The 15,298-nt window shown below is 45.5% G+C and overlaps 1 protein-coding gene across 2 annotated transcripts in view; it reads right to left on the minus strand.

Annotated features, from left to right (window-relative positions):
- Window positions 1-15,298, minus strand: part of DDX4 (DEAD-box helicase 4) — a 143,848-nt gene that overhangs the window by 112,083 nt on the left and 16,467 nt on the right. For both annotated transcript variants that reach the window (XM_083153586.1, XM_083153576.1), the window contains exon 4: window positions 10,976-11,035. In XM_083153586.1, the coding sequence (XP_083009712.1) occupies window positions 10,976-11,035 (60 nt within the window). The remainder of the gene's footprint in view (window positions 1-10,975; window positions 11,036-15,298) is intronic.

A 15,298-nucleotide genomic window follows, 5' to 3' on the forward strand; every position in this document is an offset into this window, starting at 1 on the left:
CTCAGAGATAACGACATCCAATACAGAAGGGGTTTCCCGGTCAAGTTAATCGTCCGACATGAGTCTTCATCGTACATAATCTCATCTTTTGAGTCTAGAGTAAAATTGCTTGAAGAGTGGGACATTCAGATTCTACAACCCAAAGCCACGATTCCAGCTCCAGTATCGCCAACCTGACTAAGACCTTCTGTTAGGTTGTATTACATTCTTTCTTAGTATTACTTAGCCTTGTTTCCCTTTTTGGCGGTTATATGCGGGTTGGCTGCCCTCCCGTTAGTGTGGGCAATGCCCCGCACCTGAGACCGTAGCCACCTTCTTTATAGAACTGTTTATTTTATTGTAAACTTAAGATTACTCTGTTTTGGAGTAGAAATAGAATTATACTGTTACAGTTTTATTATAATACATATTTCTGTTTTGAGGTACATAGAGTATAGTCATTACACTCTCTTGTATGGCATCGTTAGTTTAGTTTGGACATGGCGTCCTACCCAATCCCATGGCTACCCAAAAACTTGGAGACTCCCGGATTACATCCTAGACTCCCCCGAAGCCTCAGAGTCTATCTCAGATATGATCTCTTCATACCTAATTTTAACTCCCTACCCACTGGTGCGCTCTAAAAGCAGTTCTTAGGGGTGTTGTTATCCAAACGGGAGCCAGACTGAAGTAGCAACGCTTAGCCATGCAGGAGGACCTGGAGCTGAAGCTACTCCAAGCAGAATCCCTCAATAGATCCCTCCCCTCCACTGAAGCGAGAAATAGTGTCCATTCGGAATCAGCTTCAAAAACTTTATTTAGACCGGCTTAAATATGCGTACTTGAAATTCCAACAGAAATTCTACTCTAGGTAACAAAGCAGGCAAATTTCTAGCCCGTAAACTCTGGCTTCGATAAACTAGGAATAGAATCAAAGTTATTCAGACTCAAGACGGGAAAAGACTCTTAAACCCCCCTGATATAGCTGCAGCATTTGCTAAATTTTACAAAAACCTGTACAACCTCCAATCAGACCCTGACACCCCCCAACCCACCTCCGCACTAATCCCTTCCTTTCTGGAAGCCTTACCCTTTCCTAAAGTGTCCATAGAAGAATTAGACGCACTTAATACAAAATGGTCCGAAGAAGAAATTTTACAGGTAATAAAATCCCTACCCCGAGCAAAAGCCCCTGGGCCATATGGCTTCTCCAACGCATTTTACAAAAAATTCAATTAATGAACTTGCCCCCTCCCTATCTTCCTTGTTCAACTATGCTACTGAAGCCGGATCACTCCCGAATGAAATGCTACAAGCCTGCATTCTCACGATCCCCAAACAAGGAAAGGACCCCTCACTTTGCCAAAACTATAGGCCCATAGCCCTCCTTAACAGCGATCTCAAACTTTTTTCAAAATGAATCGCTAATTGGTTAGCCCCCCTCATCCCCAATCTAGTCCACCCAGATCAGGTTGGCATTGTACAAGGTCGGGTAAGTAAAACAAGACATTTTTTCCCCTCAGCACACTGAGCAATGCTAGTAACCAATCTAGAACACTACATGATAATAGAATTCAGAGATATTGGTTACATATACATGCGCAGGTAGGTAGCTCTTAGTTTGGATATATCAAGTAAGGAGCCATTATCATGTGGCTCCTTGCTGGTTAATCGTAGACCCAATTTAGGGTAACGGTGGTGTGGGATGCGGTGCTCCTGGACTGGATGGGCTGGGTGGCTTTAGTGCGGCATGTCCTTACATTCTATTAACACTTTTCCCTCACTAACACTATCTCTATCCTATTTTAATTACATTCATTTATCTCTCTCTTTTTATATAGCTTCGGCTTCCTATCACTAATTATTAACACTTAGTATATCACTGGCATGCCGCACTGGGCTTCCCAGCTTATGATGGTTTTTTGGGGTGCCGCACCCTGCACCTAGATATAGCGCTAGGGACCCCCAATATACAGAGAAGCCTTGACGCGGCTTGGGGGCATAGCATACACCTGCGCAGGTATATGTAACCAATATCTATGAATTCTATTATCATGTAGTGTTCTCGATTGGTTACTAGCATTGCTCAGTGTGCTGAGGGGAAAAAATGTCTTGTTTTACTTACCCAGTATTTAACCCCTCCCTCATGCACCTGGGAAATGCTACTGAACTAATTGAGCATCTACCACTATCTGTATGTATGTTGTTAGAGGCAGAAGGGAGCCCATATTAGGAGGAGATGTGGGTCCTGATATGCCACATGGAGTAGTCAGGGGTTGCTCCAAGGTAGGTAGCTCTTAGTTTGGATATATCAAGTAAGGAGCCATTATCATGTGGCTCCTTGCTGGTTAATCGTAGACCCAATTTAGGGTAACGGTGGTGTGGGGTGCGGTGCTCCTGGACTGGATGGGCTGGGTGGCTTTAGTGCGGCATGTCCTTACATTCTATTAACACTTTTCCCTCACTAACACTATCTCTATCCTATTTTAATTACATTCATTTATCTCTCTCTTTTTATATAGCTTCGGCTTCCTATCACTAATTATTAACACTTAGTATATCACTGGCATGCCGCACTGGGCTTCCCAGCTTATGATGGTTTTTTGGGGTGCCACACCCTGCACCTAGATATAGCGCTAGGGACCCCCAATATACAGAGAAGCCCTGACGTGGCTTGGGGGCATAACATACACCTGCGCAGGTATATGTAACCAATATCTCTGAATTCTATTATCATGTAGTGTTCTAGATTGGTTACTAGCATTGCTCAGTGTGCTGAGGGGAAAAAATGTCTTGTTTTACTTACCCAGTATTTAACCCCTCCCTCATGCACCTGGGAAATGCTACTGAACTAATTGAGCATCTACCACTATCTGTATTGTACAAGGTCGCCAAGCAACTGATAATACTAGAAGGGTATTTGATCTTGCAGAGTATGTTTCTCAGACGGGAGCGGAAGCTATTTTCCTGTCTTTAGATGCCGAAAAGGCTTTTGACAGGCTACATTGGGGCTTTCTTACTGACACCTTGACAAGATTTGGCCTACAGGGGCCGATCCTCTCTTCCATTTTAGCTCTCTATAGCTCCCCCAATGCAGTAGTGTTCAGTAACAGCTTCACATCCTCCCCCTTTAAAATCTCCAACAGGACTAGACAGGGCTGCCCCTTATGCCCTATCATGTATGTATTAGCTATAGAACCCCTAGCTATGGCAATACGACAATCCCTAGCCTTTCCTGGGAATTAGAGTTGGCACGTCCCTCCATAAGATCAGCATGTTTGCCGATTATATCCTTCTCTTAGCAACAAAGCCTAACACCTCCCTCCATGAGATACTTGATCGCTTCAGTGCAGCATCTTTCTATAAACTCAATACGACTAAGACAGAAGCTCTACCGTTTAACCTGAGCGTCGAGAAAATATCCATGTTTAAACAGCGTTAAAAATAGAACTGTAAGAGAGATTACATAGTTTACCTTGGAGTTAACATTCCCAACTCTTTAGCCACAGTCTCTGAAATTAATTTCAACCCCCTGATTTCCCGAATAGATGCATTATTGAAAGAGTGGTTCAGCCTGGAAATATCTTGGCTGGGACGAATCGCAGCCTTTAAAATGTCAATACTACAGAGCAATCCCATACTTAGTCCCACAGAAAATCATTAACCGAACCCACTCAATCCTGAAATATTTTGGGAAGAAAAAACCCCAACGTATAGCATATAAGAAATTGACGAGACTACGAAAACACGGAGGTCTCGAGGTACCAGATTTAAAGAAATACCAACTTGCATGTCTAGTGGCCCAAATAAACGATTGGTCCTTACCTAAAGGCAAAAAACAGTGGGTGGATTTGGAGAACCAATTGTTTTCTAGAGTATCCCTATTAGATCTACTCTGGACCCCTGTCCAAATGAGACCCCCAATACACACCGCCACACGGGCTATATCTGACTCCCTATTTGCATGGGATACATTAGTTATATCGTCCAAAATAGTCTCTCCCCTCCCACAACCTCTCTGAACATGCTCTATCAAAATTATTAACTAATAAACCGCTCTACCTGGATAAAATGCGGCATTAATTCTACTGCAGCTTTGATAGATGGTGTTTCCATAACTCCTTGTAGCTCCCTTCAGGATAATTTTTCCCTACCAGATAAAGAACTCTTCACTTATTGCCGGATTGCCCATTGCATTGGCTAAAGAGTGTGGCGAGATCCTCAGGACCAGTCCAATTACACCCCCCCCCCCCCCCCCCCACATTTTCTGGGCCTGCCCGAAAATAAGACAACTATGGGGAGCGGTTTTTAATCTTGCCTCCAAAGTCATCGGAGCCTCGATCGAGAGATTCCCTCTCCCGGCGTTGCTGCATTTATACCCTCCTGACCTCCCATAGATCAAATGCTACGTCTTAGGCCATGTGTTCATAGCTACACGGGCAGCAATAGCCCAAGAATGGAAAAAGCCATCTCCCCTCCTCTTAATAAAATTATCAGGAAACTACAACATTCGTTCCAAATGGAAACTATGGGCTTAACCTCCTCATCTAAAATATCTTCTCCCCTAGCGACTTGGTCCTGTTGGCGGGATTATGTTACTACCCCAGAAGGGGCAACACTAATATTCGACATGTCCTAATGTATTGCAAAACCCAGTTAGCCTTCTCCAATCTATCGCCAACCAACTCTTTGTAGCTTATTGCTCTTATCTATACCCACAGTGTAATTCATGTATGTATTGGCACTTCTATCTGTATTTGTATAAACTGCTGTATGTTGGATTGTAACCCCCCCCCCCCCCCTCCTTTATTCTGTATCCTGCTCCCCTTCCGTATAAAACGTAACAAATTCTCAATAAAAATTTGGTACTTGTTTCCTAGCACGGCCACAACGATTCGGATCTCGGGCATCGCAGGTAAAAAAATTGCGTCGGTCGCATCGCATGCGGCCAAAAAATCGCATGCGATGCGACCGACGCGATTTTACATAGGGAGCAATGTAAAATGCCTCAATTGACCCAATTAAACATAGGGAACAATGTTCAATGGCCCACAGACCTCAAAAATCCCCCCATAAGTGTGAAATGGGCCCCCCAAAAATTGTTAACGCCACCCCATGATCAACGTGAACCCGAAGCGTGGTGAGCGCAGCGAGCCCCCGAGGGGCGGCGGTACGCGTCCTCCGACCTTTTCATACCCCCACTAGCCACGTCGGCATGGCGTTGAGAATAGAAAGTGTGGCGAGCGCAGCGAGCCACCGAGCCCGTAGCGTGGCGAGCCCCGCGAGGGGACGCGGATACCTTCACAGGTATCCACGTCCCCTCGCTGGCTTCACAGGTATCCGCGTCCCCTCGCCACGGGCTCGGTGGCTCGCCACACTTTCTATTCTCAACTCCACGCCGACGTGGATAGTAGGGGTATGAAAAGGTCGGAGGCCGCGTACCGCCGCCGCTCGCCACGCTTCGGGTTCACGTTGATCGTGGGGTGGCGTTAACAATTTTTTGTGGGCCCATTTCACACTTCAGGGGGGATTTTTGGGGTCTCTGGGCCATTTAACATTGTTCCCTATGTTTAATTGGGTCAATTGAGGCATTTTACATTGCTCCCTATGTAAAATCGCGGGCATCGCGTCGGTAGCATTGCATGCTTTTTTTGGCCGCATGCGATGCGACCGACGTGATTTTGACCTTTTTAATGCTTTTCAATGCCAAATCGCGGGCATCGCGTCGGTCGCATACCATTAGAAATGACCCGCGATTGTGGCCCTGCTAGGAAACCAGTACCATTAATTTATATTGGGGGAAAAAAAAAGTCACCCTCCGTGACTTCCTCCAGAGGGAGCTCTAAGACCTCCCTAATAGCTCTGATCCTGTAACTCCTCTCCCTCATCAAGGATATCATCCTCATCTGTATCAGGGGCCACAGCCGACAAGGGCCTTTTCTGAGGCTGGCTAGGAAAAGGAGTGATATCCACCCTAGCTGACAGGATGGCTAAATCCTTCTGCACCCTCTGAGTTTGCTTTGTATTAGCAGCTAGCTGAGATGAGACTGAGTCTAACAGCGTTTTAATGCTGCTGGCCCATGCGGGCTCATTATCTCCCTGTGACACCCCACTATATAGTGGGGGCATACCACTAGCCAGAGGGGTAGTCCCACTAGGCCAGTGGTGGGCAACAGGCAGCCCGCGGGCCGGATGCGGCCCGCGAGCCGCTTAGGTCTGGCCCACCACTCTGACATATGTGAGTATGACAAGCGGCCCGACTATAGCCGCTTGTCATTGACATTCCATATGCTTGCATAATGTTTATGCTGCCGCCGCCTCTAATGCCTGTTTGTGCTGCGCACAGCATTACTGGGAGCGTGGGAGGGGACGCGATGACGCGGCAGCCGCCTCCCCATCATTGGTTGGCGCGGCCGCATCACCGCATCCCCTCCCATGCTCCCAGAAATGCTGTGCGCGGCAGGCACAGCCACAGACGGGCATTAACGACGGCGGCGCCTCGACTACTGACTGCATGACAACCATCAGCTGGCAATATATTTCATGCCTCTAGGCATGAATCACTTTTTACTCTGAACAGTAAGTTGTCCTTTCTGGATATTTTATTGAACTGCAAAATACTGTTTGTGTGAGATTTTCCTTAGACATCACCCATTGGCCTTTGTTCATGCTCAAGCACCATTTTACTGCCCTAAATCCACTTACTATAATCTGTCACTGCTCTTCTTTCCAAGGGTTACAATGGAGACTGAATTGAGAGGCAGAAGTAAATGTACACTATGTGAGCAGCATGAGTTTTGTACTGAGGCTAATAACATATCCCATATGCCTTTTACATAAATCCTCATTAATACATATGTGCTGCTAATGCTTAAGTAACATCAGTCCAGAGTATTTTAACACTAAAACCTGAGTGTGGGTAGATTTATGTTATGAAATAATGGGTGAGATTTAATAGGATGAGAGTTTCAGAAAGTGAGAGATTTGGTAAGAAATATCCGGTTTTGCCTTGTAAATGATTGCTGCTTCAAAAAAACTGGAGATTTCTTACCAAATCTCTCACTTTCTGAAACGCTCATCCTATTAAATCTCAACCATAATATCATAATTGACAGATATACAGATGGGCAAATTCTGTGCAGGGCAGGCGCTCTCTCCTGGCTTCCCCCTCTCCAAGAACACCGCACCGTGTGTGTGTGGCCCTCGAGTATTTTCTGGTTTTGTTAAGCGGCCCCCCAGCCAAAATAGTTGCCCACCCCTGCAGGCTGTGGAGACATACAGGGTTCACAGGTAACCTGTGACTGAGGCAGGGATAAACTTGGTGCTGCACACCATGCAGGTCAGTTTCTTCACCATTGTGAAGCTGGACACTCAGCCACACCAAACACACACCGATTTGTAAGTGTTCTTTGGCTATGTGTTAAAGACTAATATCTTAACTATAATGTAAGTGGAGGGTGGATCCGCACAGACAATTCAGCACAACTTATGTGTACAGAGCGTTTTGTTACAGGTACTGTTTGATCTCCAAAAGGTGGTGACATCGACCTAATCATCTTTTTATGTGCACAGAGGAGTTAAAAGGCAGCTTCAAATAAGGAATACGTATTAGTGTGGTAAAAGACTGTTATGACAAACGATTAAGTTTACTAAAAAATCTATGTGCACACTGGGAATATAATAAAAAAAAAATTACCCATGTATGTATGTGCACTGTTTGAGAGTATCTAATAATTCCCGGGATCAGCAGGTGACCAGCAACAGGCTCTCTCATTGGGGATTTGATGTATTAATACAGATCCTCAAAAGCAGAAGCCTTGGTTCACAAGCTACCCGACTATACTCCAGTAAACTGTGATCTCTTCAACACTCTCATCTGGCCAGGTTATATGAATAGTTTCCCTGCACTGCTAGACGCATCAGGGATGACATATATCTGACCCGACAGCAGAAGTGTTCTATCTATTTTTTCCCCACAGCAGTCAACCTGACATCGTATAACGGTGACTACAACACACAATGTACCTGTATACCCCTAAATATTTCTATATAACAATAGAATATATAGGGGGCCAGACAAGTAATCAGAGGCCAAGTCCCTGGTGAACACCTGGTATGGTACACGCATGGTTGGTCATGACATGATGCCAAGGAGAAACCTACTGCAGGGGAATATTTCCATGTGTGTGTGAGATTCCTTTAATGAATGCGAGCCAAGACTCCCACATGGCTATTTTGATTGTCCGTTGCACAGCGAAAAATTAAACTAATGGTTCAAATACTTAGACCTATTAGACCATTAATACATAACCACAAGCGTTGAACACAAGGAGCAACCTGACAGTGACCACAATAGGACATATATTCCACTATTAGTCACAATAAAATTGTCAGCACTTGCCCTGAAAAATAATCAGAGGGAGTGAGTAATCACGGTCACACAACGCCTCAATAAATAGGCAGCGTTACAAAAGGAATGCCCATGACCAGTAACGTTAACTGCATGCCTGACCAATTTATGCTCTGACTCAATCATAGCAGAGCAAACACTGGCATTTGCGGACATTTTAATCTTTTTCTCTTTCAAGTGAGAATTTTTCTTTTCAAAGAAGAGTTAGATAGTCATCCTTCTTTTAGGTAAAGTCTTAATAAAAGTTACGTTTTAATGAATCAATACTACATTACATAATTATATACAAAGAGTGCGCCCAAAAAGCACATTTTGCTTTTTTGTGACTTGTGTCTTTGCAAGTCAATCCCCTTCTATTCAGTAATATCTTAACTAGCCAGTGTGGGGTAAACAGAGCTACTTGGGAAACCAGGTCACCCTGTAACCTGAGCTCACAGATTGGAGAGAGCTGGTTCACAGTAAAACGCAGTAATTCTTTAGAAAAACAGTGCTAGGCAAACACAATGTAAGTGTTAATTAGTGCTATAACTCAGAAAGATCCCAGATCCACCCCACCGATGAGGAGCTGTAATGGCTACCTCAGCATGCAGGAAGAAGCAGGAAGTCTTGCCCCCAAAACGGAGCTGGTGCTGTTAGCATTAAAAAGCTAGCGTTTTTAGGCTTATCTGTGCTTTATGCAAAAACCAGACATTGTCATAGCCCTGGTGGTCCAGTGGCTATCTGTACCTGCCAGCAAATATATAAAAGATGGGGGGGTTCGCACGGTACCTACGGGAGGTCCGCCGCTACTGCCACCGCCATCTTGCATTATCACATAAAGTCTGAGTACCCCCTGTGGGGGACCACGACCAGTACTCACCACTTGAAGTCTTCAGACCCTGCCAGGGGTGTGCAGCAGCTGGGAGGTCTGCTCGCCCCAGCGCAATGCTGTGCGGTAACAGAAACCTCTCTCAGGACAAAGTCCTGCAGCAGGGCAGCTCTGCACCTGAAGAGGCCAGTGACTGACCCTTTCCCCTGGCACCCTCGAAGCAGGACTGCTGCCTAGGTCTAAAAGCAGCGCCCCAAAATAACAAACTAAAACAAAATGTTGAAAAATCTCTCTGGAGCTCCCAGAAGTGCAGCCTCTCCTGAGGCACATTTTTCTAAACTGACTAGTGGAGGGAGGATAGAGGGGAGGAGCCAGTGCACCCACACTGAAAGATCTTATGTGCCTGTCTCTCCTGTGGAGGATCTCTATCCCCATAGTATTGAACCCCAGTATTCCATAATGGACATTAAGAGAAAAAAAAATTGAAATGCTCCTGAGAGTAAACTATACACCCAGCTCCTGCAGGGCACAAACTAAGACTGGCTGGAGGGGGGAAGTAGAGGGGAGGAGCTGGTCACACTGTGGAAAATTCTTAAAGTGCCCATGCTCCTGATGGTCACCCTCTATTCCCTACTGTGATCTCCGGTGCCACCTGGTGGATGAAGGAGAAATTTATTTTTATTGAACTTAAACACCAAAACTTTTAAAGATGTCATACAATGGAGGAATACAAATATGGGCATGTCAACTTCTCCCCACAATTTCAAATAAAAAAAGGATACAAAAACATGTAAAGTTATTGATGTTGCAGCAATTCTTAGGCTATTTTATGTTACCCATTGGTAAATTTCCGAGATCTATAAGTGACAAACTAGAAGTGCTTGTGGGCATTTCAGTGGCTTTTTTTTTTTTTTTTGAACCAATCAGATCAATTCAATGTTTACTCTGATCGAAGACCCATTATCTTTTACATGCCCAGTCTGTTCAGCAGCAAATCATGTTTAATCCCATCTAAAGTAGCCACACAATGTGTAAAGTCACTTTAGAGCACCCAAAATGGACACCGCACATTTCTGTTCACCACCTCAGGAGGCCAGGGGCAGAAGTTCCGATACCAGCTGTGACCAAGCCTGAGCTGTAGACTATTTGAATTGCTTCAGTCAGGTGACACCTAGTACCCAGTGTCTAGAATTACTGAAGTGTATTAGATGTTTTCTAGGTGTGTCCAGAAGAGCATACCTCCCAAAATGACCCTCTCCAGGAGGGACAGATTGCTCTGTTCCTGGACTTCCCTGATAATGTATGATTTCTATCACCTGTGGTGAAACACCAGCCTTGTCAATCAACCTGTTTTAAACAGGTGAATGGCAATCAAATTACGAGGGAAGTCCAGAAACTGAATTCTGTCCCTCCTAGAGAGGGTCATGTTGGGAGGTATGTTAGAGTGACCTCAGCTCCGACCTCAATCTGCCCGCTTCTGTCACAGCATTGAGGAAGAGTCAGAGCTTCTGACTAATGAGTGATTAGCGTACAAATTTGCAGATCGTAGTGAATAGCGAACCATTTGCATTTCTCTGGCAGATTTGCACGGGTGAGTTTTCACTCTGTTTTGGCAGTGGCTATGTATTAGCAGTCATGTGCAAATTTGCAGATGAATGATAAGGTCTGAATTAGTCCCAATTGCTGCAGACCATCACGTTAGTACCATGCATTTAAAAAAACAATTCTTTATAATGTCTGAGCTCATCACATTTAACCTCCTGAATAAAATCAATTACCTCTTTGGTTTCCGAAACCTCTTTCTGAAGAGCCAAAGTTTCTATTGAAATCACGGTCAGCTAAAATAAACAAAACATAGAAACATACTTAAAACGACCAACTACAAAGATTGCACAGAGATCCATAGTGGAGAAGTTAGTAAGCTGCGGTAATTAAACATGCGTAAACACTAGATAACTTATCAATATGTATGAAACAATCGTTAACGAGGTCATTGTGCATATTGTTTAGTATGTACAAACTATATAGTAAACAATGCACATTACCATGTGTCACTAACATTGTTCTGTCATCCTGCATGTACAGAGGGGCGTGTTACAGAATGCTCCCATCCCCCCTTAGTCACATCCACAAATATCGCTGGGTACACACATCGAGTAGTGTACCCCCAAGCTTTACTTAGGGGAATTAATCCTAAGTATATTCAAATAACCCTGGCTGCAGCACAGTTAAATGATTTTTCTTATTAGATCTGAGAGGACACCCCCAAAATTTCTCAGTAAAGGGGCCGTAATCAGGTGCCGCACACTCCCAGTTTCTGTGCGTTAACTATCGATAATAGGGTAATTACCAGCCGAGAATAAATGGCTCAGAATGACTAGCCCCAGATGTTAAAAGAAAAGGTTTCTCTAAAACCAGGGGGGGGGACACTGGATTCCATTACAACAGGTATAAGGTGTGGATAGTGGAAGCTGAGCACTACTGTATTTACAAGTAATGCTCTTGCCCCTCTACTACCCATCAAATGTAGACAGAAGAGATGGGAGCTAGGAACAAGAAACATATGCATGCTATGGAAGAAATATTGGCAGGTAACAAAGAGCAGAGGAAGGGCCCTTTGGATTCAGAGGAAGAGATTTACCAGTAGGTACCAAAATCATATTTTCGCTTTCATCTAAAGGCCCCCATACATTAGGCCGACTTGTCCGAAGGACAAGTCTAACCTAATCTACTGACAACTCCCCTGGGGGGGGGGGGTCACATACGATTTGGCACTTGATGTGCCAGGTTTTGCATGTGATAAATCGCATGCGATTTATCACATGCAGTCCCCCCGGGGAGCTGCTGTCAGCGGGAGCCGGGAGCTGAGCAGGGCATGGGGGCTGCAAGCAGGCAGCGGACGCAGCCTGTAGTACCTGCGGTGGAGGGAGCCAGATGCCGAGCGGGGGACTGCAAGCTGGGAGCCAGGCAGGGGAGGCAGTGGGCGCACTGGTCCAGGCGGTGAACTCCACGAGGGGACCAGAGAGCAGAGACCGGGTAGAGTAGGGGAAGCCGGGCAGCAGCGGGCGGACATAGAAATTAATTAACAGTCAGTGATTGGCTGAGAGCGCTCTCAGTCAGAGAGCTCTCAGCCAATTACTGGCTGTCCATTCATTTCTATGTGCCCGGCTTCCCCTACGCTACCCGGTCTCTGATCCCCTTGCGGCGTTCACCGCCTTGAAGTATCTATTTGCGGCATTCCCCCCCCCCGCCCAGGATAGTGCACCCACTACCTCTCTAGCCCGGCTCCCTGCTTACAGTCCCCCGCTCGGCTCCCTCCACCGCATGTACTATATGCTGCGTCCCCTGCCGCCTTAGGCTGCACATAAGATTTCCGACCTCCCGAATCCAACCCGATGCGCACGGGACCGCGCATCGGGTCGGATGGGATGTCTGCACATGCGATTTGGCCCGATTCATCCGAATCGGGTCAAATCGGGCCCAAATCGCATAGTGTATGGCGGCCTTAACAGGGTCCACTGTAGTCAATTACAATCAGATTCCAAAATTATCCCTACGGGAGGGACAGCTTTGAGGATCCTGCAACACGAAACTGCCAAATTGAGCAGCCAAAACATCAAAAGTTTTAAAATTATAGAACTTCACAATCGTGTGAACCAAAGAGCAAATAGCCACAAGGCAAAGTAGCAAAGTTGATGCAACACGTCTCACTACCCATGATGTTCTCTCAGATCTAGTGGAAGGGGCAGGCAGGTTTACATGCATAGACATACGCTTGCTGAATGGTAAGCCGAATCCACCTTGTCACTGTCTGTTTTGAAGATTGCCAACCACGAGGAATGACATCATAAAGGATGAAAAGAATCAGTCTTGCATAATCATGCTGTACTGGTCATAAATCTTTAAGGCCCTGACAACATCCAGTGTCAAAGAACTACCTCACACATACAGTAATGAAGGAACCACGATCTGTTAAGTCACAAGAAACGCTGAGACCACCTTACGATAAAAGTCCTGCATATGCAGTTCAGCCCGATCTTCGGGGATTTACAGGACAGTCAGCGTTTCGACACCTGTCTGGCTGACACCAAAAAGGATTATCTCCATTTTCCAAAAGTTGTATTTCAATTGACTAAATGTGAACTGTTAAAAATGACAAAACCAAGTTTAAGGTCCTATGAAGCACTAGGAGGCTGTACTTTAACAAACCCGATGAAAAGTCTACTTCTGGCAAAAGGGCTAATCTCTGCTGGAATAAAATGGAGGGACAAAACCTTGACCTTAAAGCAGGAATGTCCAAACCGTGGCCCTTCAGATGTTGTGAAACTACACATCCCAGCATGCCTTGCCATAGTTTTAGCATTCCCTAATAGCAAAACTGTGGCAAGGCATGATGGAATTTGTAGTTTCACAACAGCTGGAGGGCCATAGTTTGGACATGCCTGCCTTAAGCGATCCTAGCCAGTAACCCGGATCTAAACATGCCTGCGAGAACAACAAGCAAGGCAGACGACACTTGTGAAAAGAGTCGAACACCGTGCCCAATAGGCTCTTAAAAATCAGATAATGGGCAGCCGGATGGGATTGACAGTCTGGCTCAAACATTAGAATAGAACCCCGTACTCCTTGCGGACCAGTACAATCAATCCGGAAGAAAGGAGAGATTTTACTGAAATTTTGAGAATATCCGCTTTGTCTGCTTGAACCGGGAGACCCGTGAAGAAAAACTTCAGAGGTGTTTGATCATGAAGCCTTGGATAACTATGCTCCGGACCCAAAATTCTTAAGTTGTCTACAGCCATTAGATGGCAAAGCTGAGTAGATGATCACCTGCCCTGTCATGCTGCAGGTTTACCAGGCTTAGAGTGCCTAATGGTGGCCAGTCAAGGACGGTCAGATTTTTGCAATAGAAGCCTTTTTGGAAGTAGGGGGGAACTCTGGCTGAAAACTGACCCCTGGCTTTTCCTTGTGGCCGAATTGAGATCTGCTTGGTCTTTGGATGAGCTGAAGGCAAATAGGCTGTCTTAGAGGTGGCTATGGTTGCCACTAGTTTGTCAAGTTCTGGATAGAAGAGAACGCTCCCCGAAAATGGGAGGGCCTCTAGAGCCTTCGGTGACCATCTGTATTCCAGGCGCATATCCAGAGTGCACGCCTTGCAGCAACTGAGCAAGTCTAAATTTTAGATGAAATTGAGGCTGAATCTAGGGCTGTCCCTCCTAAATATGTGAATATCTGAAAAGATATAGAAATGAGAGGAGCTCCTATCTGCAAGTACCATAATTTTATATATTCAGCCAGTTCTTCCACCCACCTTCCAAAAGCTTTAGCCACCCAGTGTTAAGCAAGAGCCAGATGGCCAGCCAGCCTCGCTTTAGATAATAAGGACTCCAAAAACTGCGCTAGATTCCCATCAGTGGATCTTTAAGTAATGCCACATTAGGGACAGGAAACTTGGTGGACTTGACTAAATGATCTATTTGGGCATTCGCTGGAGGTAGAGAACCTTCCGCTTTTGTCATTTTTCCTGTATTAATGGGTAGAATGACTTCAGGAATCTTAAAACGAAAAACATTTCATTAGGGTGAAACCAACTGAGTATATGCTGGAAATAGAGCAGGATCTTTCTTATGTTATAAGGAAGGTGCCTCTGATGCTGCCTGTTTAGCTACTTCCTTGACATTTAGTGTTGTTCGGACTGCCTTAAATGTGTCCACTCTGCTCTAAGTCATGTGTTCGTCCTGAATGGAGGAGGAAGCCACTTCAGAAGTCTGGGATTCTGCAGCCTTCCAAAAACTGCTCAGATTAAGAGTCTTCCAGTAGAGCACACACCGCAACACCATTTAGACACCTTGCGCTTAGCTGTTGAAACCAGTAAATGCTGCAAGGCGCTAGTAGATACCTGTACTAACCCTGCAATGAAGGGAACCATACCCAAACTGGTTCCAAGTGCAAACCTGGTGGGCCCCCAACCCTAGGAGATGGCACTAGTTTAACTACCTCAGCTGAAATTACAGGCTGTACCGGTAAAGGTGGCCATACATGCAGCGATGCGTGCTCCAACGGCCACCCCGTCACAACGTACAAAATGTATGTGCTGCACC

This window comes from Crinia signifera, chromosome 1, assembly GCF_055691185.1.
Source record: "Crinia signifera chromosome 1, ASM5569118v1, whole genome shotgun sequence".
In the NCBI taxonomy this organism is placed as follows: domain Eukaryota; kingdom Metazoa; phylum Chordata; class Amphibia; order Anura; family Myobatrachidae; genus Crinia; species Crinia signifera.